The 24,862-nt window shown below is 41.2% G+C and overlaps 2 protein-coding genes and 1 long non-coding RNA gene across 4 annotated transcripts in view; 1 reads left to right on the forward strand and 2 right to left on the reverse strand.

Moving 5' to 3' along the window:
* The window catches only part of TMEM204 (transmembrane protein 204), a 33,137-nt gene extending 8,405 nt beyond the window's left edge, over window positions 1-24,732 (forward strand). The window contains exons 2-3 of the mRNA XM_083711190.1: window positions 5,634-5,789; window positions 21,621-24,732. Of these exons, the coding sequence (XP_083567316.1) occupies window positions 5,634-5,789; window positions 21,621-21,865 (401 nt within the window). The 3' untranslated portion in view covers window positions 21,866-24,732. The remainder of the gene's footprint in view (window positions 1-5,633; window positions 5,790-21,620) is intronic.
* The window catches only part of IFT140 (intraflagellar transport 140), an 86,806-nt gene that overhangs the window by 31,316 nt on the left and 30,628 nt on the right, over window positions 1-24,862 (reverse strand). The window lies entirely within an intron of this gene.
* On the reverse strand, window positions 21,097-21,843 carry LOC310831080. Its single transcript, XR_014557750.1, has 2 exons — window positions 21,589-21,843; window positions 21,097-21,294 (listed from the first exon to the last, which is right to left on the reverse strand). It is a non-coding gene; the product is annotated as an uncharacterized lncRNA (long non-coding RNA).

A 24,862-nucleotide genomic window follows, 5' to 3' on the forward strand; every position in this document is an offset into this window, starting at 1 on the left:
ATGCAAGAAATTCACACATTGCACACACACATTTTTTCATCTAAGAACACATCGCTTGTCCTGCATGGAGAAGGTTTTTAATCTTCTCTGTGAAAAGAGATAAGAAATACCATCTCCCTTTGAAAACACAAAGCTCCTTGCCTGGTGCAGCTTTAGCCAAGCATTTAAAGGCAACTGAAATACTATTTTCCAAACAAACTCTTCTGACCTGAAACTCAGCAAATCTCTTAATCTATCCCTGTAAAAAACTGGATACATGTTTGATTGCCAGGGCAACCTCTCACTGGCATAGAAAGACATAAAAATCTAGCCTTCTCCAATTCATATCACAGAGGCTCAACTTCGGGGGGTGGGGGCGGAACCAAGAGAGAGACATGCCGCAATCAGTCAGGACTGTTGACAATCATGCTACATTTATGTCTGAAACAAATTTTGCTCAACAAATTTTATTTGAAAAGAGTAACAGAATGTACACCAAAATCCCAGCTAGCTCTATCCAAAAGCAACCTTTCAGCAAATAATTCACAGTTCATTTTTCAAGTTTTAAAATAATTTCAGCCACTGAAAGAGCAAACAAGAAGATAGAGATGTATGTTTAAATCCTAAGCAGAATGAGGTTTCTAAATGAGATCATTTTTATTTAATTACACCAGCAAATCACATACTATTGTCTAATCTGACTGTTATGCATTTACAGAGCACTAATGTCCCTGAGGACATCATTTAGCATAACCAAATAAAGCCTGTGTTCATAAGTATGGAAATTAAATTAACTGTACCTGCCTTGGTCTAGTCTGGATAATAGAAATGAAAATCTGAGATGGTTTTGGAACTTGAATGCACTGTCAACTAGACCTAATTGATTTCCACTTGGTGGCTGAAGCTATGTACATTTCCATGGAAGTAAGTCCTGTTAAATTCACTGGTGTTTACTTATGAGTAAACATGCATAGTATCAGACTGCACAAAACTAATTAAAAAACAGCAACATCTGCTGTACAAGGTAAAGGTTTGAATCAGAGCTAGATGTTACAGGAGATGCATGGCTGCCGCCCAAAATATATAATGCTCTTCCCCCTCTGGCAGCATCTAGTAATACAAAAGGCATGGTATGATGTTATTACACTGGACTTTTCCTGATCCCTGCTCTCTACTTCACTGTGGCATCATGTTATCTAGTGTTACCACAAGTTATGGGAGAACTATGAAGAAGAGGTGCAGGGCTGCTGTTTCTGGTGGAAGTCACATAGCTTTCTGTAACTGGAAATAGAGTGATTTGTCTGTTTCCAGTCTGTATCAATTTTGCATGTGTCTGGCCACAAGTTTGTTCTAAACTAAACCATTTCAGGGAGGGACGAAGCTGGGCACAACATGGGCTCCTCCATGTTATGGGGTGTCCCATGCTACCTTGGTGGCACAGAAAGCTTATATACTGCAGCTGCTCCCACATTGCCAGTGTAACTTAAGGTGTTCTAAACTGAGAATACACTCACTTAAATTAAAATTATGGGTAGCCTAATTAGGAAGCAAGCAGAAGACTCTTCAGTCTATTGAGCTTATCTCTTACCTTGGTAGCTAAGCAAGAAGCAACACAATTTCCCCTTATAGCATCAGTGTCAACTTGGCCCCTTGCCTGAAAACAAAGACCACCACAAATGAATAACCACACCATAGGCCAACCCCAACCTCTCTCACCACCAAAGGAACACAAGTGAACAACAAAGAACCTGCACAAGCAACGCTGACACCAAACCCTACATATAGTAAGTAAAATAGAAACATCACCATCCGACCTCACCCCCACCCCCTCCACCTCTTTCCCCCTTTTCTTCCTAATGTCTCAACAAATGAAACAGATTTGTAAAAATGTTATGGGGGGGGGGGAATACGAGAGAGAGACATTGCACACACTTTTGTAAATCAAGAAAATCTTTAATAATAATAATAATAATAATAATAATAATAATAATAATAATAAACTTGGCCCCTTGCCCTCTGCCCTTACCAGCAGTTAGGTGGCGCTTTTAGTGCAGGCCCACTGAAAGAATTGTAGCATCACAATGATTTGTGTGCAGAGCTGAACCAGGAAGAAAGTTGTATGAGATCAGATTTGAAGGGTGGCCAGGGGCCTGGGCCTAGCCCCATAGTAGACCAGTAAGTGTTGTGTAAAAAGATGTATTTATCAATGACACAACTTTTTAGGCTGCATCCAATGGAGTTTTCTTAAACTAGCCTGTCAAGAGTGCATCTTGAGAAATGTTAGGAACAAGATGTTGAAAGAGAACTAATCATGTGGATTTCAGAGAGGAGATGTCCTGACTCTGGAACAATGCCTGGAAGTTTGCCTTACAAGTGTCTCCTTTTCAAAATAAACAAAAGTATTACCCTTCTGATACTGCATTCTCATGCTTTTAAAAGTCGTGGGTGTGACTCCTCCAAGCACAGTTGCATCTTCTAAGAAGTAAAGTGGGAAAGTATACCTTACTGGCTTACCCTTGCTTCTGAATAACAACACCATAGTTGTTGGAAATGAGCTGTTTGATGGGAGTGGTAGGCTGACTCAGAAAGATGGTTTGAAGAACAGATGGAAAGGCCCTGAACACACTGCAGCAGGGAAGACATAAAGTAGTCCAGAAAGGAGGTCTCTAGAGCACAGACAACAGAGCCAGGCTACCCAAGTCCAGGGACAGCTATATCTGGCAAGTCACAAATATTCTCACAATATGAACCTGTTCCTTCAAGGACACTACAATCCTAGTCAGAACAGGCCATTCACCTAGTTCCCAAACCACTCACCTGCAGCACCTGTCTTGTTAGCCTCAGCTTATTGCCCCTACTCAATCATTGCTGCCAGACATCAATCCAACACTTTTGCAGCCTCTTCTGATACAGATGGAATGGAGAGACAGAGCTGTGTGTTACTGGGATATTAGCGCATTGACACTCAGTATCAGAGCTTCTTGTATGGAAATCTTGATGTGGGAGTCAGGGGATCTGACATGGATCTTAAAGGAAGACTTTTCCAAATGGTTGATGCAAGAGGAATCAGGGGCTTATCAACAATGTATCATGACATATGGGAAACCCATCAACAATTAGTTTTTAATGTAGAAGGCACAGCAGATTAAAAAATTCCAAAACAAGAAGGTGGGCCCCCTGAAATACTTTTGTCAGAGTGACAACACTGAACAATAGGTTGAGATACTAATGATTACTGGCAATGCCACTGGTGATTGTGCAGAGCTAGTACAAAGTCACAAGAAAAGAAAAGGAAAAAGAGTGTTTGCAATGGTTACAAGGATGCTGTTTGTTAAGTTCGGGGTTATTATAAAGGTTGCAACAAAGTCAAAAGGAAATCATAAATGGGCAAAACAACCAGCCTTTAATGCAAAAATATTATATAGCAGAAATGTAGATGAGGAGTAAACATGCAAGTTTGCAAGAGACACGTAGCAGTTATAACAATATAACAACAATTGTCTGGGACAAGAGAGAATATATGATAGCCAGCTTCAAATATCTAAAAGGCTAGAGGATGGAGCAAAAAAAATTTCTTCTGCTCCAGAGGGTAGGATCTGAACCAATGGATTTGAGTTACAAGAAATGAGATTCCAACTAAAGATCAGGAATAACTTTCTGATAGTAAGAGCTGTTTGACAGCAGAACAGACTCCCAAGAGTTGGCCATCTGTCATGTACGATCTAGCTGAAATTCCTGCAATTCTATGATTCTATTATTCAAATGCAGTGTGCAGATACAATATCTTTAGAAAACTCAGGAACTTGTCTACTGCAAATAAAAATGGAACTACACTTTAAAGAGTATATTTAATATATAGCTCATTCTTAATCAGCGTTTTTGACTTCTAGAAATACATGTTAGAAGGGATAAATTTTGGCTCTTTTCTGCTTTTTCAATCTCATCACTTGATAGCTTTTTATAAGTGTAAGGGTTTTTGAGAGGTTTTAAAAGGTGAGGGTCCAAAAAAATTGCAGAGCCTTCTAACCCATTGCATCCTAAGATGTACATGTAGATCTATATCAGCTTCCCAGCCTCTAAAACAAGTTTTGCCCATTTTGCCTATATATATATATATTAAATGCCCACCCTAACTGAAGCCCATGCTGGTTTCATCTGTGTGCAGAGCAGATAGCAGAGACTTTAGTTAGAGGTGTGTTTGTTGGAGTGCTGCAATGTAGGGGTTCCCCCACTGCATTATAATATCTTCAAACATAGGGAAGATTACTCACATTCTTATTGTTAATACAGGAAACTGTTTCACTTCAGGTCAGACAAATTGTCCATCCAGGCCAATATTACGTACTCTATCTGCTCGCAGCTCTCCAGGTTGTTGGGATGGAAAGGGCAAATCTGTCCAGTTTGATTTCATAATTTTCTCATCTTTCTAATATTAAGCTCAGTTTTCTGCATGTCCATATCACTTGCATTTTAAAAAAGTTCTCATGAAAATTCATCAGCGAATTTCTATTATGCCCATTTTGCAAGCACTTTTCACTCCTATAATACATCTTTATATGTTATTTTCACTATTATATGAATTTTGATGCACACTTTACCCTGGTATATGCATTTTTACACATATTACTTGGCTGGACAACTACACTGTAAAAAGAAGGAAAGAAAAGTGCAATTTTCTGAAGAATGGCTACATTTTTATTCTTGTATTATCTCAGAAAATGTGAATTGGTTAGGTTCGCTTTTAAATGCAAACTGAACTGAATTTCTACCCCATTCGTAGTCTCAGAGATATTTCCCATTATTTGCTATGTGGTCCCTTTTAAACATATGGGATCAGTTTGACAAAAATAAAATTTGGATGCTTTAAAATTCTAGTTTAAGTGGTTGACCAACAATTCCACTGTACAGGAGCATTTTATAAAACAAAACTCTGATTTTGGTTCTAGAAAGGTTTCCCTTCAACTGCAGCCATTTGTACGGCAAGAAAATTCTACCTCATACCAGCAGGAAGCTAGGATGTTGCGCTGACACAGTGGTGCTTATGAATCCTAGAGGGAGAGGAAGGAAAAGGATGAAAACAGGAAATCTACCAATGAAAAGAAAATAAGGAAAAAATGTAGACCATTTCAGCAAATGCTAATCCAGTGTAAAGTATTTCCTTTTAAATAGCCACCATGGCTACTTGCATAAAAGATAAATGCACAATGTAAATACAAAAGTCAAGTATAAAACACTATAATAATTATAACGGCAACAGCCGTTCTTCTTTAAAAAAAATACCTGCATGTATAGTGGTGATATCCATAAAGATCAAGCGTGGTGGTTTTTCTAACAAATTGCGATACACTACATCAGTCAGTGAGTCTGTTTATTAATGAGGAGCGTTTTAATCCTGATCTTCAACAGGATCTCAGAACACCAGACTCCCTTTCCCATTTTTATCCTCACAGCCCACTTGAGAAGCTGAGAAATTGAAAATAACACACTTTTGTGATATTTATCTTAATCTCTTTGTCCTAACTTGTGAAGAAGTATGAGTTAAGAAATCTGGCAGCACACAAGATTTTTCAGAAGGGACTGGAAATGGTTGGCTTCTGAAGCCTTTCACATTCATGTTAATGAACTAATGCCCTTTTGCCTTTTGTTCCCCACAGTGCAGTTTGACATGATGCGAGCCTGTAACATGATTGCCACGGTGGCTCTGACAGCTGGCCAGCTCCTCTTTGTGTTGGGATTGGTAGAACTGCCCATTATCTCCCAGGATACCCAGTGGTGGGAAGAAGCCATAGCTGCGGTGTTTCAGCTTGCCAGTAAGTAATTTCTTTTTTTCAAGTACTAACTTATTAGAGTGAAATTTAACAATAAAATGTTCACAGTTCCACACTCTTTTATTCCCTGTGCACACTCAGTCCATATAGCTTGAATTTACAAGTACCTTGGCTCAAACCCACACAAAACCCTCCCTCCCACTACGTCTATTGCTGTTTCAAGTGCTCTGTAATATGGCTGAGCAAGTGCTGGTGCCGTGTATGACACTATCAGTGAAAAGCAAAAACACTACCGCCACCCCAGTGCCTGAGCCTGTTTGTGGACTTCTTGTTCATTTCTTTTTAAAAATAGCATTGGTTGTGCACTCAATCCAGTTGCACTAAATCTTCTCTCTGCCCCACATTATAAAGACCAAGTAGGAACGTGTGAAACAGTGTCACTGAACTTTTAAAAATCCTTTAAGAACTCACAGATCTGTGCAAGCATGGTAAATACAACTCAACTCTGATGCTTTCTTGGCCTCTGGAAATCCTAGCTCTAGGCTAGGATTTCTGCATTAAGAGCTACTTGTGAGCCCCCTCTTTGAGTTGGATACAGCTCTTTTCACGTTAACTCTTGCTCAGATCTCTCCTTTAATACTTCTTAGTCTGAAAGCATTGAGTTAATGATTTCGTAGAGGAGTTGAATTTAAAACAGAGATATATAATGAAGATGGTCCCTGAAAACTGTATGATCTATGGGGAATCATGTTAATCACTTGAGTAAAAACTTAATTTGTGTAAGTTTGTGTTGATTAAGGAGGGTTGTTATGCAATCTACTCAGTTTCCCCAGGTAAGCTCAACCAACCGGACTCTCCAGAGCAGATTTTGGGGGCATGCAGGAGAGGGGAGAGAAACTGGATGCCCTGTTGTCCAAGTGCATTTCCATTGTTCAAAGAGGGAGACATCATTGGATGTCGGCCCTAGTCATTTAGGACTCAAGAAAAAGGTGCTTTTCTCACTTACTATAGGCGTTAAATCAGCGATACACAAAGATAGGAAGATAATGTTTATTACTAATTACTGTGTTCATGAATTGTCATTATGATTTTCTCTTATCTATTTAACCTTTACATAGAAATTATATGGGCTGTCTCTTGCAATTTCATAGCCTTTCCACCCTGCTGTTTACAATTTTTTTTCTATGTGTGCGTCTATAAAGCAAAAATAAACATCATGCATCTGGTGAGCTCTAGTTCCCCCTAAAGCAGATACCACAATAAATCTAACCAAAAGATGCCTTCCCTTTTTCCTCTAACAATTCTTCAGGCATTCCTTCCACACTTCAACCACTTCAAATGGTTACAGCCTAGTGTTATCTGTGCTGTGTGTGTGCATTTTAAAATTTGATTTCTGCCCCCTCCCAACTGCAGTAGAACGCAATTGTAGCAGCATTTTCTCCAAGCGGACTACAAACAACCATTTTCAGAACGTGTGTGTTTAATGAAAAAGCATCCTGTTTGCATGTTATAAGGACACAAAAAGTTGCCTTATACCAGGTTAGACTCTCATTTAATCTAGTCCACTACTGTCTGACTGGCAGCAACTCTCCAGGGTCTCAGTCTTTTCTATCACATGCTATCTTGCCCTTATAACTTGAGATATCAGGGGTTGAACCTGGGACCTTCTGCATGCAAAGCAGGATAAATTCTGGATTGTATTTTGGTTTGTGTCTTAAGTAGGTGCTTCATTCATTTGCTTTTGTAAACCACATGGTAAGGAAAGCTTTCCTAACAGGCAGGATATACATTAAATAAAGAAATCCCTGTGCTCATCATATGAGTAATTTATGGGTAATTTATGCTGCCACCAGAGTGCTGGGCTTTTTTGTTGCTGTCACAAAAATCGGTGGGGAGTGGAGAACAGAATAAAAATGCTGGGCGCTGCATCATCGCCATTTCCTAAATTAATTTAATAAAATTTAATAAAATATTTTACCATAAACCAAACAGATAAAACTATATAAGGAAATTAAAATAAACATAATAATTTATTTATTTATTTATTGTTTTGATTCGAGAGTCGCTTTATTTGGTCCATTCCAAACTGATTTACAACCAACTAAACAAATAAGACACCCAACAGCATAACTGAAAAAAGAGAAGCAGCAAAACCAAAATTAAACCTTTCCCAAGGGCCAAACTGATACTCAGTTACAGCCCAAGTCCAAATTATGCTGAAATAACAGCATCTTGAATTGGTGGCAGGCAGGCAGGGAAATGACTAGATATTACAGGGCAAACAATTCCAGAAAGTGAGTACCACCACCAAGAAGACCCTGTTCTGTGTAGCTATCTGCCATATTATTATTATTACAGTGGTACCTCGCAAGACAAATGCCTCGTAAGACGAAAAACTCGCAAGACGAAAGAGTTTTTCGTTTTTTGAGTTGCTTCGCAAGACGAATTTCCCTATGGGCTTGCTTTGCAAGACGAAAACGTCTTGCAAGTTTGTTTCCTTTTTCTTAAAACCGTTAATACCCAGGGAATCCGTGCTTCGCAAGACGAAAAATTCGCAAGATGAAAAAACTCACAGAACGAATTAATTTCGTCTTGCGATGTACCACTGTATTATTATTATTATTATTATTATTATTATTCTTCAAACTGTTAGCCACCTTATAAAAGGCAGCCTCTAGGCAAATTCTCAACTATCTTAACCAGCAGCAGGATACAGAGAAGTGCGTACAATGAAGATTTAAGTGTGAAAATTTGTAGGAGAGAAGGCAGTCCTTAAATATACTCAGGTCCTCAAAACCAGCACTTTGAGCTGGTGTCAGGAAATGACTGGCAGCCAGTGATGGTGATACTATTCATTTTTCTGTGATCAAAATGGTGACGGCTTGTAAATTATATGGGACAGTATGCTTAGCACAATGGTGCACAGAGGACAAGGCAGTGGCAGAGAAAGTTGAGGGCCAGGAGACACCATAAACTGTATACAGGAAGCACAGGACAGCAAAGGATAGATCCAAAACTCAAATTCCATCCCTGAGGTTTAGGATACATTTGAACAGTGGTTCTCCAATCTGTGCAAGCCGCCTACTATTCTGGATAAGTTAAAATGCTTGGAAACCTTTCAGCTTTCCCCAACCTCAACCCCCACACTCCCTTTAAAAGCAGCCTGAAGCTCTCTACCCCACTGCTCCATCCTCCTGCTGTACAAACTACCCTCCTCCTTTTTTTTCCATGAAAAGGAAATGCATTCTGGTCCTGTTTAGATTTGTTGTTTCATTGACAAACAGTACAGAGGACAGCCGTGTGCCTTTCTTCTATCAAGGCTGCTAATTTTAGATTAGGCTGCTTTCCCCCTCTGTGCTACAGTCTGTTTTAAACACAGTCAGAGAGAGACTGAAGGGCGCCAGGATATCCCGGCACAGGAGAAGGAAATGCCTGCTGTTACCTGTTATGCAAGCTGAACCTTGAAATCCTCAGTACTGGGAGGGAAAAGGAGAGAGAGAGAGAAGCCAGAATCAGGATGCTCAATGCAATGCTGCTAAGACAGACTCAAACAAGCACTGCAATTTTGATTCTTGAGCTCAAGGTGTGAAAAGCACAATTTGGCAGCCAATAGAGTTGGGAATATCAAACTGCACTACTCCAATGCCTCTGTTTTGCAAAGATGATGCAATTTGTCCCATGAGAGGATGGAAAGTGGAGGAACATAATGCCTGCCATCAGACGCACCAATCTCCACTAGATGGGCTTCTATATTATCTACCTATTCATGATGCTTAAAAATAAATAAATGTTCCCATTCAGGAAGAAATTGATTTTGTTATTTATAACAATAGCAGAAAGAAGATAAAAGCTACAAGTAGAAAAACTGTAAAATAGTAATAAAAAAGACTTTCCACAATAGTCTTGTAATAGGTTACATGAAATACTTTTAAAAGTCTCATTAGCCTAACATAAGCCTGCACTGAAAATAAATTATTCTAGACATTCAGACGATTTGGCTGACAATTGCTGGTGCAGAACACATTTGGATACAGAGCAAAGGAGGGATGAAACCTCTGGTATGTTCATCTCAAATTCGGCCTCTTGGCATTCATTCTGTTCAGATGGGACAGATGTTGGAGGGTTAGTTTGTTTGTACAGTGGCCATATGCAGGATAGAGTTCCCTGACTGAACAGAGGAAAAACTAATGTGTTCCTTATGCTGGTTAGATTAAATGGATTTTAACAAAAGCTTTAATTGTTAAGTTAAATATCCAGAACTAAAACTTCTGGGTTAGCATATTAGCTTGCTCTTGATCTAAGGGAAGCAATATAAGGCCCACAGTCATGTCTGGCCTACACTGTCCAATGTACCATACACCATGATGCACAACAGACAAGCATATGTGCTGCCTTGGTCTGCAACTTCTATTTCTATTTTGACAGGGGATGGCCATCTGAAATAGCATGCAGTCTAAAAGGCAAACAGTGTAAAGGACTTCTGAGAAATAAGTATTTATGAAGGCTTCAATATTATTCACAGCATTAGCTTATCTTTGTTATTGGACACCAAGCTGGTATTTCATGGAACTCGCCCCACTGATTCTTCAACATTTTCTATCATAATCTCTAGCTTGGAGGGCCAACAATTTGCATGTGAAAAACTGGAGTAACAATTCGGAAGATCCTTTGTGAATTAGCCATTCCCAGTTCTCCATGCTTTAGCTTTTTCTTTTTATTCCACTCTATGGTAATTTTATAGGGATGTGGGTAGCATTGTGGGTTAAACCACAGAGCCTAGGACTTGCCGCTCAGAAGATCGGCAGTTCAAATCCCCGCAATGGGGTGAGCTCCCGTTGTTCGGTCCTAGCTCCTGCCAACCTAGCAGTTCGAAAGCACGTCAAAGTGCAAGTAGATAAATAGGTACCACTCCGGCAGGAAGGTAAACGGCGTTTCCGTGCGCTGCTCTGGTTCGCCAGAAGCGGCTTAGTCATGCTGGCCACATGACCCAGAAGCTGTACGCTGGCTCCCTCGGCCAATAAAGCGAGATGAGCGCTGCAACCCCAAAGTTGGTCACGACTGGACCTTTATGGTAATTTTGATGCCATTCAGGGAGGACTGACAGAGAGGGAGTGTGATTATTCCTCAGGGGCACCTATATTATGCATTATATAAAGTAATCACAAAAATACTCTTAAATGTTATTGCTTTTACCTTTTAAACTTAAATATATCAAAGTGTAATCCTTTGATTTACTTTGACTCTTGTTTGCATCCACCAACTTCCCCATCCACCCCCAAATCATGAAACAGTACCCGTGGGCTGGAGATAAGAGGAAGATCTGGATAGGGGAAGTGCTGTAGTTTAGTAATAGAGGAGTCTTGGACATCTCATGAGAGACCGCTGCCTGAAATCCTGGAGCTCTGCTGCCAATCTACTGAGTTAGATGGATCAATGGTCAAAGTCAGTATCCGATAGCTTCCTATGTTCCTATGACCAAACTGTATTCTGGAACATAGGAAGCTATTTCTGCTTCCCATTCATTCAGCTTGCCATCTTCCATACTAGCCTTGTCAAAAATTCTATGAAAACCTTGATCGTGAAAGCAGACTTCAGTGGAACCTTGTGTTACAGACGGGATCCATTTCAGAGGCCCATCTGTAACACAAAACTGACGCAAGCTGAAGCGCCGCGTTTGCACACACACACTGCACAATTTAGCACTTTTGCGCATGCGTGAGCGGTGAAACCCAGAAGTAACCTGTTCTGGTACTTCTGGGTTGCCGTGGGACGCAACACGAAAACATGTAACCTGAAGTGGATGCAACATGAGGTATGATTCTATACATAAAAATAAATATAGTGGTACCTCGGGTTAAGAACTTAATTCGTTCTGGAGGTCCGTTCTTAACCTGAAACTGTTCTTAACCTGAGGTACCACTTTAGCTAATGGGGCCTCCCACTGCCGCCGCACTGCTGCTATAAGATTTCTGTTCTCATCCTGAAGCAAAGTTCTTAACCTGAGGTACTATTTCTGGGTTAGCGGAGTCTGTAACCTGAAGTGTCTGTAACCCGAGGTACCACTGTACATACATTTATTCTGAAGGCAGAATTAGGGCATGTTTTATGGATGAACACACAAATGGTAGGTCTTCTCTGATAGATTGTGTCCTTATTGATGCCACACTGAAAGGGAAGAGAAGCAGGGTACAGTCTCATAAAAGGCTTGAGAAAAATGTTCACATAAAGCAATAATCTCAAAGCTTCTTCAGACACAGCACCAACACAGAACTACAATTTGAAACATTGGGACCCACTTTTTAAAAACAAAACTAAAAAAAACCCCACCATGCATGTTACCAACTTCTTGTTTCTTTCTTTAGGGTGACCATATGCATCCTGTACCCTTTAGTACTTGTACAGAAGAGAGAACTTTGGAAGGCGTTGCATGTCACGCAGGTGTGTGCCTGCTAAAATTCTTTTATACACAACTATTAAAAGATACAGGAGGCTTCAACTCTGGTCACCCATCTTCTTTAAGAAACCAAGCCAAAAATAAAGGATGGAATTGTGTCAATGCCGCTGCAGCGGTACACCTTAGGTCAGGGCATGACCAACAGTGTAGACTACACAAAATCCAAGCCAGTATCTTATTTTCATCCTGTCTTCATAGTCTGCAAACCATACAGCAGTTTCCCAATCATCACACTGAAGAGAAGTCACACTTCAGAGAGAGTTGAGTATTTCAGTCATACCTCAAATACCCCAAACATAATAATGACCTTGGCAAGCACACAGTCACTTGTCAACACTCACCACACTGACGCTTACGATGGCTCCTAGCCCTGAATCATTTTTACTTCAGCCACCTGCGTGTGTCCTTGATAGAAGTGCATCCTTTTTTCTTTTTCTTTTTAAAAAATCTAACAAAATACAACCTTAGGAAGCAGAGAGGAAGGAAAGAGTAGAGGAAGTGGTATTGCTCTGGCGGCTGCACATGGATTCACACACAGTTCCAGAACTGTGCAGCCTCACACCTTACAGGAAAGAATTGTTTGCTTTGGAAAAGCACTGTGGTGAAAATGGAAGCAGTTTTGTGCACAGAGGGTTTTGAGTAAGAGCTCATACATTTTACTTTAGAGGCTTTTCTTTATAGAGACAGAATTCTGAATAGCTTCTATGTTCTTCAAGTGGACAAGCTTTGCCTTTTACACTTGTTAAAAAAAGCCCCTGCAAATTCTGCTATCATGTACAATCAGCTTTGCTTTATTAAAAATGTTCAGGAAATTTGAAGAAGTCAACCTCACACCACTCAAATAGTCTCCCATCAGCAAACATCCTTCCAATTCCCTCCCCCAAGCAGTTTTGCAATTAAATGAAACTTTGAAAAATTAAATGAGAGCGGGGCAGGAGTCAGGGTCATATTTATGCAGAAACACATTTATATCCATAAATGAGATACACATACAACAACACCCCCCCCCCCACTAGCTGTTTCTATAAACATAAACATATGCATGGTCAGGAGAAAGTAGACCAAGAAAGTTTTTCTCCCTCTCTCAAAATGCACCCTCTACCCTGATCAGGGTCATTCAGTGTAGATAAACGGTGAGAAATCAAGGAGAGGCAGTGGTTTAGGAACCTCAGCAAGAGAGGGCTGTTGTCTTTATATTCTGCTTGTGGGCTTCCCATACGCATCTAGCTGGCCACTGTGGAAAGCAGGGTATCAGATTAGATGGGCCACTGGTCTGATCCAGCATGGCACTTCTTATATTTTATATGTGTTTCTTGAATAATCAAGCTACACTGGAAGAAGGCTTCATTATAAAAAAATATGTTTTGATGTGTTTCCCCCCAAACCAGGGGGGGAAAGAATAACTTAGATATGTTTTAAGCCAGTAATGTGTACAGAGTCCGAGGTCAAGTGAGGTTTCCATTCCAAAGAGTTTGTATTGAGCAGAGCTAATCATTATAGCTAGCCGAATAAGTAAGACCAGGCTTCCTCAACCTCCAGATGCTTTGAGACTACAATTCCCAGCATCCCTGACCACTGGTCCTGCTAGCTAGGGATCATGGGAGTTGTAGGCCAAAAACATCTGGAGGGCCAAGGTTGAGGAAGCCTGAGTAAGACAATCCTGTGTTGCAAGGAGAAAAGGGATTCTGCTTGAGGCAAGGTTGCCAGGATGTTCAACAGTGGAATTTGCTGCCAAGGAGTGTGGTGGAGTCTCCTTCTTTGGAGGTCTTTAAGCAGAGGCTTGACAATCATATGTCTGGAGTGCTCTGATGGTGTTTCCTGCTTGGCAGGGGATTGGACTCGATGGCCCTTGTGGTCTCTTCCAACTCTATGATTCTATGATTCTATGATTTCTATTCCACTTTTCTTCCAAGGAGCTCAAGGTGGCATATATGGTTCTCCCCCTCCCCATTTTACCCTTACAACAATCTGGTAAGGTAGGTGAGACTGGCTCAAGGTCGGACTGTATTAGGATTTGAACCCTGGCCCTCAGGTCCTCATCCAGCACACTGGCTCTCATTTTCAGTCCTTATGTTATACCATGATATCATTTTATTATTTAACACAAGCACGACTCTGTAGAAACAAATGAAGATAAGCTTTGAAACTGAAGTTGGCTTTCTGCCAGAATGATTCAAACAGGAAGCTCATTATTCTGATCCAAAATGTAAGTTCACAGAGCAACGTTCCCCTTCCTACTTTGCCTGCCCAACCATTGACACCATCCCCTGCAGGATTCTTCTTAACAAATGCATTATCTATTTCCTTTCCCAGTAGAAAGGCACCCTCCACCCCCACTTAATGCTGACTCGTTTTCACCAATTAACTCTTTTGGAGACACCAAAACACAAAACAAATAATGGACAATTTTTACTGAACACTGGGACAAAAACTTAGTAGGTTTTTTACACAATAAATATGCACAGATTGATTGGCCACTGTAGGACTTTTTTATAAGTGATTCTGTATTCTTCAAACTTCCCTCCAGCAGACATTTTATCCTGCTGAGAGTCTTTAGAAGAGGTGTTTCAAAAGCTTGATTTTACCCAAGAATGGAAGAACAGGTGGTCAGATGCAAAATTGTCAGCTGGATTATTCTTAGGACAGCAGCCATTCAAAAGAAGACGTTGCTTTAGGTGTCTCCCCCTCTAGGTTCTCCCAGCTGCTCCAATGATGTTGTTGGAAATGAGAAGGAGAAGGATCACATGTAAGCCCAAGCCACAGGGGCCAACTTATGAGGAAGTCTGAGGGGGCAACTGACGTTGTACATGACATCACGTCAGGCAGAGCTAAACGTAGCAGCAATGCGGCTTCAATGGCCAACAGCCCCTCCTCCTTCCCCTCCGTGACAGGAGGAGGAAGACCTGGCCACTGAATCCGTGCCACGTTTGGCTCCATGCTTTGTTTCCCCTGCCCCCTGATGTTTTGGACAGGTGGGAGTTGGTGCTGTTGGCCCAGACACAGGTCAAGTCCACAATGCTGGTTCAGAAGTGACATCATCAAAGTTTCAGATATAAATTAATTCCTAGAATTCCATCCTGGAAACTAGATTGTGAAAAAAGGGAGTTTATGGCTACTGCTGGCCTCCATTAATTTATCTAATCCCCTTTTAAAATCATCAAAACTGTTGACTACGATGTCTTATGGACGTGCATTCCATAAGTTATCATGGCTAATATTTAAATGGGATCTCTGTGTTCATAGTCACACACTCACTCTGAATAAGGGGGATTGAGGAGAAATGAGGTAGCTATCACTTTTGTGCTCTCCATTTGAGCTTCTAGAACCCAATGGATGGCAGCTGTGGGATGGGGAACCTGTGACCCTTGAGTTTTGTTGCTGTCCCATCAGTCACAGCCGGCAGCCCTACCTGTTTCTTAACTTCGATGTTTGTCTAGAACAGTTTTGGCATGCCAAACTGAACCTATATGCATCACTTTAAAATATTCTGGTGACATAAGTAACTTTTAGAGCTTCCCCACCTGCCTGGGACTTGCCATGAAATCTGAAGAGAAGAAAAGGGTGGCGTGTCATTCATTCACTGCTGTTGAGAGTTAGAGTTCAAGCAAAGGTCCTGTGAAGGGAAACAGCCTTGCTAACACAAGTGGTTTTATTTTGAGCAACACAAGGAAGTTTAGTAGCTTTCTGTGATGAATAATTAGTCCCTTACATAAAAGATGAAGAACTTGCAGAGTGCTGGCTTACGTTAGGCCAAACTTTAGTGGCTTATATAGCAAGGGTGGGAATGGGCTAGGATCAGTGGCGTAGCGTGGGGGGTGCAAGGGGTGCCAGCCGCACCGGGCGCAACATTTTTGGGGGCGCACTCGGAGCTCTCTGCCCCTACCTGGTCCTGGCTCACTCTCTCTCACAGTGCTGGCTGTGCGAATCTGATCCGAGCTGCCGGGTCGCCGCCCACTGTGGAGGGGGAGGGTGCCAGGCGTGCGTTGCGGAGCGGAGAGAGAGCGAGGGAGGGACTATCTGGGGGAGGGAAAATGCAGCGGCCGCCCAGCGCAGAGCTGAGCGCGGGAGAGAACTACATCCGACCAGCCCAGTTTTGGAGGGAAGGTGTTAGTTGTGGCGGAGCCCTGGCGCCCCGGGAGGCTGGCCGGGCCGGTAATGGGGCTGGCCGGTGGCGCCGCTGCCATCCTGCGGACAAAAGGGCTGCCGCCCCCGGCCGAGCCCCCCCCCCCCGCGAAACCAGGAGCAGCTCTCTGGTGCTCGAGGGCTTCGCAGGCCCTTCATCCCCCCTCCATTGGCGCCTCAGCCCCCAGCCCTGCCTGCGCGGCTCCTGCGTCTGGGGGCGCGCTCGCGCGGATGGGGTGCCGCTCCCCGCTTGCAAATGGTGCCCGTAAGGCCACATCAGAGACGCCCCCGGGACCCAGTTGCTGCCTTCTTCCCCGCCATGTGATTAAGCCTCGCACTACTTTGTGGCAGTGGTGTAGCGTGGGGGGTGCAGGGGGGGCCGGCCGCACCGGCCACAACATCTGGGGGTTAGGGTTAGGGGGCGCAAATCCACGGGTTAGGGGGCGCAAATTACTTGCCTTGCCCCGGGTGCTGACAACCCACGCTACGCCACTGGCTAGGATGAAAGTGATGGGGGGTGGGGGACAGAAATAGAACACAGGATTTTCATTAGAGATGGACAATTCTGTCATTTTCTGTACCATGACAGTTTTCACACTTACATATGCGTCTCACACAAACACATAGGACAGTAATGCACAAACTACAGTCACTTTTATATGGTATACAAAGAAACTAATAAAAATAATCATTTCTGCCACTTTTCCTCTGCTGATAAAACCTGACACGTGCTTAACCAAACTCCTGACGACTGGTGGAAATGAACCCCCTGCTCGATCTGTTCACTTGGAGTTAGAACTCTTTTTACAGAATTGTATCTGAGCACTTCATCACATACCTCTGCTTCAACATCTTGAGACATTTGAGGCTCATTTCTTTTGCATTTTATTTCCCCTAATTCCTGCAACACAGCTTAGGTCAGGAAAAGGAGACTGGGCTTTGGCCAGTGGAATAAACACAGCCTAGCCCTGTTGCCGCCGCACGTTACCTCTGATAACATTTGTACAGCATACTGCTTTTTGAAAAGGCAAACATAGGCCACTTTACTATCTATATAACTGAAGGTACTCCACTTTGCTTACTGAAGATATAAGTGAAGTATAGCTGTGCCTTCACACTATAATACCAATATGCTTGAATTGCTGCATGATTGCTGCATCTCTAGAAATCATTCATCACCAAATTACTTAAAGATCATAGCAAAGATTACGTCTATTTGTTCTACATTTAGATACAGAAACGTAGGGTTGGAGAGGACCAGTAATTCCAGGTTTCAGAGGAAGGCCTATAGAAATCTAGAACCAGTTCTCTAATCCCTGCACCATTATGTCAGTTGACTAGGAGAGAGAAGTACAAGGGTTCATGCTTGCTGATGAATTGCCAATAGGTGGACATTTCTTGAACTAAGGAGTCAATCAAGACTAGCCATTCTCACAAATCATCTTTGTATCTCAACCCTGGGCCAAGCCAATATCAGACACCATACCCTCCAACATTTCTTCAATGAAAATAGAGACATCCCATTTCATAATGAAAATTTTACTATTTATAATTCACACATCTTACTGGGTTGCCCCAGTCACTCTGAGCAGCTTCCAACATATATAAAAATATAATAAAACATTAAACATAAAAACCCTTCCCTTTATAGGATTGCCTTCAGATGGCTCGGGGGTTGGATAACTCTATACCCTCCACCATTTCTCCAATGAAAATAGGGACATCCTAAGGAAAAGTGGGACATTCCTGGATCAAATCAGAAAATGGGACGGCTCCTCTAAATCAGGGACGTCCCTGGAAAATAGGGACACTTGGAGGGTCTGAGACATTGCTGATGTTCTGGGCTTCTCTTTCTTATTATTACCTCCTTCAACTCCAGTCATCATTTTAACAAAACACTCACGTTTTGCTTCAAGTTAGTAGAATCACACACACCAATTGAAGCCAAAATTGTGGCAGTTGAGCTGTAAGTTGCCTGTTATATGACAGCACTTTAAGCAACACCTAGATACCACTAACAGACAGCCTATGCTTGTTCATGCTTTGTCCTTTTTTACAAGTCCCTGTAATTTTTTAAAAAGCAAAGTAGCAAAAATACTATTGAAATTCTCCAAGTTCTGTGCTTTAATTTGATTCATATCTTGAGTCAGTCTGCATTATGGCTGCAATCCAATACCCAGTGTCCTGGGATTAAACCAAAAAAAACTTAGTGGGACTTATTTCTGAGTGGACATATGTAGGACTGTGTTGCAAGTGCCCTACAATGACATCCCCCAGGGAAGAGTATGTGAAAATGTGAGGAAGGGCTATAGCTCTGAGGCAGAGCATCTATTTCACATGTAGAAGATCACAGACTCATTCCCCCAGTAATACTGAGATAGATGGATTGGATTAGTGGTATAACACAACTTCGTGTGTTCCATTTTTAAAGTACACAGGACAGCACACAAAAATTGTTGTTTCTGCAAGAGCATTTCCAGAAAAACTAGTCTGAGGGAGCAAAAGGCACTGTAAAGGACATTAGATCCAAAGGATTTAACCCATACTATACAGAAACGTGGTAACTGTGAATGAACGCTGGAGGTGGGTGGGAACCTGCTACTCCTCATAACCATCCCTTTATTTCTTGCTGGCCTTTGCAGACATTAATCCCAAGCCAGTGTATTCCAAATATTTACCAAACAAAACCAGAAAGGCTTAAACGATTTTTACAAGGCTCTATAAAAATATGACACAATGGATTTTTTTGAATCTTTCGTGAAAGGATAATTTGTACTGGACGGCACTGAAACTCAGCAAGTTTGCACGTGGAAATCTAGTTCTAGTCATCCCCCCCCCCCCAGCTGTCATATTCAAACGCAAGAATGTCTTGGTGAGCAACTCAATTTACAGGTGGACTAATCTGAGAAGTGAATGAAGGGTGGGGATAAGCTACACCCCGTTCTCCAAAGCCAAGTGCCACCAAGTCCTTATAAGATAATTGCCACATCCTCTAATCAGTTTTCTTGCCTCCAGGGCAGAAGCAGCTGGTATCTTCAGGGTACTGAATTTAGCTGAAGGGCCTCTAGTTGCTGACTCCTTTAGAAGACTCACTATTGAAGAAAACAAATCATCAAGTTCCCTTGTAGCCCTTTTTTAGGATGCAGTCACATACAATGGTCATATTGTAAGAGATGTGCAAGCAAAGCAGAGAGAGATCACCTTCTTCATGTCTGACCTGTCCTTGCCCACAAACCTAACGGAAATGGTATCTGCAGATCTTTATGTCTGTTTACGGGCCTTTGTTTATTCTAGTCTCCCATTGCAAAGGGGCCCTTTTGTCTATGTGAATTCCTTCTGTTATGGTGGTGGTTAAGGAAGTGTTTATGGGAGTAGGGGAAGCTGATTTTTTTCCTATTATGTGAGACACATTTGCCTCTTTGTATATTGTTCTTGTCAGGCTAATTAGATCTATAAATTACTTCCATCAAAAGTTAATAACTAGACCTGCAAGGGTGGAGGAGGGAAAGAGAAACTAGAATGCTGCGGTGAGGTTCATCAAGAAATAGGGCACTGCCTTAAAGGGAAGGAGGTTTTGCGACTGCATACACAACATCTTGGGGTCAGATGTTCTGGGTTCTACTGCTGACCCCATGACAGATTTCCTGCATGGCTAGACAAGTCTCCTCACCTCGGCTTCCTCATCTCTGAAACTATGAATAACCGGATATTTAGGATACATATGAAGTGGGAAGCCGCAGTGGGATTCTTTGTGTTCATAAAGATCTTCAAGAGCAGTGGGATAATGTGCTGCAGAAAGGCAAAATACTGTTGCGCTTTAAGATTAGATGTTTTCCTACCATTTCACAGGAGATTCCTAGATAAAGGAATTTCCCAGACGAAAAAAATTATTTTCCTTCTTCACAATATCCGTGATTATATAACTTCATTGAAAGCATGTGAATCCTTGTTCATGGCCTCTTGAACTAGTACCACATAGAACCAACTCCATATGGAAAGCCACTGGTGTGAATGGCTCTTTCTGTGACTCAGGCGATTTTTAACTCTGTAAGAACAGTTTCCTAGAGAGGATCAGCTGCACTGACATTGTTTAAATTTATGTGCAACACGAAACACCAAGACAGCCTGCACAATCAATCTACTAAGTAGAGATGGGTCCACACATCAAAAGAGGTAACTCATACAGGTGACTGCTTGTATTAATTGGACCCAGTACTGTCCATTGGTTTTAAAAACCTGCATAGCTGAGCTTAGAGTTTGAGGACCTTTCTACACGATTGTTTGCCAATATGTATGGGACATCCTGGATATGTGAGTTTTCAATAGGGGAACATCAGATTTTCTGAGTAGCCAAGACACAGTATTTAGTATGAGTGGGGAAATGCCAGGCTTTGGAGTGCAAAGAAAATCCCGCTGACCTTGCTGCTGATTTCTTATGGCAGTTTTGTACATTTTATTGGTACTTTAAGTGGGGTTCTTATTATTGCCTTTTTTGTATTGCTGTGATGTGGCAACTACTATGCATTCCCGCTGGAAGGAATGGCAGAGTATAAAATGGAAATAAATAAATTAGAGTAATAGCTCAGTTGGTTAGAGTGTGGTGCTGATAATGCAAAGGTTGCAGGTTTGATCCCCATATGGGACAGCTGCATATTCCTGCATTGCAGGGGGCTGGGCAAGGTGATTCTCAGGGTCCCTTCCAATCCTACAATTCTATGATAAAAGCCACAACTGGTGCTAGCTGAGTAACAGAGGCAAAACTCAGAACACAGCTTTTAAATTTAAAAACAAGATTTCATTTGAAAACCAGTGACCGGTACAATATGTGCTAAAGGCTCAGAGAAAGCGAAACTGGTTGAATGGATTTCCTTTGTGCATCTAGAAATGCACAGAGTCAAACTGGTTTCCAGTCTCCTTTTCCTACTCATTTATGTAACCTTGGTTCCAAAGTTTTACGTGTCCCTTGGCTTCCTAGAATTAAACAGAAAATTTACATTGAGTGGTATTCAATGCCAAGTTTTACTCAGAGTACACCTATCAAAATTAATGGGCCTAACTTATTCATGCTCACTAATTTCAATGGGTCTAACTTGTGATTAAAACATGAGTGATATTTAACTACTCTAGTGCCAAAATCTGGAGATATATGTTTGTGCATGCACACTTTTGCGCACATGAACCACTATCAGATGCACATTACTGGGCATGATACAAAGTTCTTTCGCAACAAGTGATTTTTCTAGAATGTCTAGATATATTACTCACATATGGCATTCTATTCTGTACGTTTCTTTCAGGTTTCGTTCTGGTCATTGGGTTGGTGACCTTCTATCGTATTGGACCCTATACCAGCCTGTCCTGGTCTTGCTACCTGAACATTGGGGCTTGTCTTCTGGCCACACTGGCTGCTGCCATTCTCATATGGAACATCCTTCACCGACGGGAGGACTGCATGGCACCCAGAGTCATCGTTATCAGTCGTACCCTGACTGCTCGATTCCGACGTGGGCTGGAGAATGACTATGTTGAGTCACCATGTTGAGAATATGTGGGTAAAAGGGGCAGACTCTTCAGCGAAGACGACATACAAAATGGACTTCTTTCTATGAAATATGCCATGTAATTTAAACATTGAAGGAAATCACTAAGTTCACTTTTCAATTAAAGAAGCCCAACATTATTACTTGGATGGGCTACATCTATATACATGTGTACATTATACACCACCTCTCCTCTCTGATGTACAGTGTAAAATATTAACAGCTTAACTATCCTGATGGAACTTCAGTCAAAAGTCAGGGATATTAAGGGTGGTGGCTTATGTACCCAAACCCAGGAAATGCATCGCAAAAAAGAGGACAAAACAGGACAGAGATTTAAATAATGTGCACCTGCTAATTTAAATGTACTGTTGCAAATTTAGAAACAATTATTATAATTAAATAGAAACACAATATATTTCACCATGGTGGGGAACAAGATGGTAACCTGTGTGTCTGCGCAAACTGCTGTCCAGGTGCTAACTGTTGATGGACAGCAACTTATAAAGCCCTCCCTGTTTTCTTTCCTTATGGTTCTTTAACTTTAAACCAGGCATGAAGTAGAACGCCCTTCAAATGGAGGATGACTTTAAGCAGAAGACTATAATCTGAGAAGTAGGGCACATGGCCATTCTAGGAAGATTCGAAATGTGGCAGATCTACCCAAGATGAGTTTTGTAGGACTGTGGAAAGGGGGAAAGATAACCCAATATTCCAAGCTTGAAACTTGGTTCAGAGAAAGTTATCCCACAATAAAAAACTTAGCTATGGAAAGTATCCTTTTTTGGATCCAATAACATAAAGCACATGAAAGAGGAAAGGAAAACTTGTTCCATGTCACATTTTCATCAACATCATTCAATTAATAATGTTTGTGTAACACATACGTTATATTAAAGAGTCAACCATCCATAATGTTAAGTGCGTTCAATCTGGTAGGAACAATTATTTCTATTTCAAAATTTTCAAACCAAAAAGCTACTGACATAATAGTAGAATTTATAAAGAATGTCAGCATTTTTTTAAGGAATGAAAGTTGAAGGTTTCAAGCTTGTCTTCTTTTAAAGCAAATGTTTCAGAAAACTTCACAAGTTATTAAACCGATGATAAAGAAGTACACCCAAAAAACCCAACACCTTGTAATGTGATCCATTTATATAGTTATGTTAATAACCACAGTCCCTCTTTTCATCACCCTAAATAGTTACCCAGTTCAAATTTTACTACTGGGCATTTTCATATTTGGTGCTGATTTGAAAGATTCACTATTGGGTATGTACGATGCCATGTTAAAAATTTATATCAGAGGTGGATTTAAGACAGTGCAACCAGTTCCACCATACTGGACACCAAGCCTAGGGGACGCTGCAGGGCATCACAACTATGGTGTAGTGAATTAAGAATGGAAGGCAAGAGGCAGGGGGGTGCTGAATTTTGGCCTCGCACAGGGCGCCACTGAAAATTTGAAAGACCAAAGTCCACCCCAGTTGAGAGACAAACTAAAGACGCTACCAGGAGGTGCAGGAGTAGGGTAGAGTTTGAGTTGAGTTTACTAGAGATAAAAGTTACTCCTTATTTATCTAACGGGAGTGCAAAAATATTGCCTTCCAACAAGCCTCATAATTCTGTTTGGCATAGCACTGACATTATTGTAAAATGGCCAGGTCCAAAACACATGGAAGAAAGAAAGGTGGGAAAAGCAGGAAGTGATATGTGTGTCACATAAAACTGAAGATGCTACATTTTTGCTATAGGCATAGCTACTGAGACAGAGAGGTCAGGATGACAGAGCTGTGAACTTATATATTTACTGTCTCTTTCTCAGAGACCTGTGTAGTATATATCTTTAAATCTGTGCTTTGATTTTTGGCGTCACCAACTCATCTTCTCCACTCCACTCCCCATCCCAATTTCATTTTCTTCACAAAGAAAATAATCAAGCTGGCTCTTGAATTTCATTACAATGTAATTTGGATGCCAAATAAGGGAGAAAGCCAAGTTTGTCACTTAAGCCCCAGCACTGCAGGACAAATGTGGACAAATTAGCGCCCATAGCACACATACAGTTATTGAGGAACTATATTTATCAAGTCAACCAATAAAAACTAGAATATCGAGATGATTAGCTTTCGTTTCAAAAATCTATTGAAATACATTTCAATAGATAGTGGTGAAACAGCAAAATGAAGAGACAAATTCATTGCTTTTTCAAAACAATCATGGGTGTAAGCTCACATGTCTGTAGGCTTAATCTGTACATTTAGCAAGTGGAAAACCTATATCAGAGTAAGAATATTAAAAAGTAAGTGCAGAATACACACTAACCATTCTTGTGTGTCTCTAGTACTATGAAACTTCATACATAAAATTATTCAAGACAATTAAAGTTATAGTTCTGTGGACACTTACCTGAACACACTGGGTCTTGCTGTTGAATAGGACTGTACTGTACCTATACTGTTGTATAGGATTGTACTGTAAATAATGCAAGTTGGAACCATGAAATGAAAATTGTGTGGGCAGGCATCTATGTGTTGAAACAAATTGTCCTTTCCTGCTCTTAATTTCCCACCACACTCCACGGCCAGCCTCCAGAATTTAACACAGAATTGTAAGGCCATCTTCCTAAGACTGCACTGAATGATCACATAATCAAAAACTGGATTTTATTTTAAAATTTGCCTGGCTTGCTTTCTGGAAAAGCTCTGTATGCTAAAAATTAAATGTGCTCTAATTAACTACCTTTAATAAAATAAAATAAAATATTGGAATATTTAAGACATGTTATTTCTGCTAATATTGCAATAGCCATACTATAATAATGTGAAATTAAAAACAAATGGTGGCTCTGTGGCCAGTTCTACTGTTATGTTTTTGAGTCATTGTGTTTGTTGTAGAGGGATAAAGTAGCCAATGTGGTTGCCCTCAAGGGAAAAAAATTCCAAGAACTGACCAAGAGGGTTTATGTTCTGCTATAGGAGCAGACAAAGCATTCCAAT

This window comes from Podarcis gaigeae (genome assembly GCF_964106915.1).
Source record: "Podarcis gaigeae genome assembly, chromosome: 14".
In the NCBI taxonomy this organism is placed as follows: domain Eukaryota; kingdom Metazoa; phylum Chordata; class Lepidosauria; order Squamata; family Lacertidae; genus Podarcis; species Podarcis gaigeae.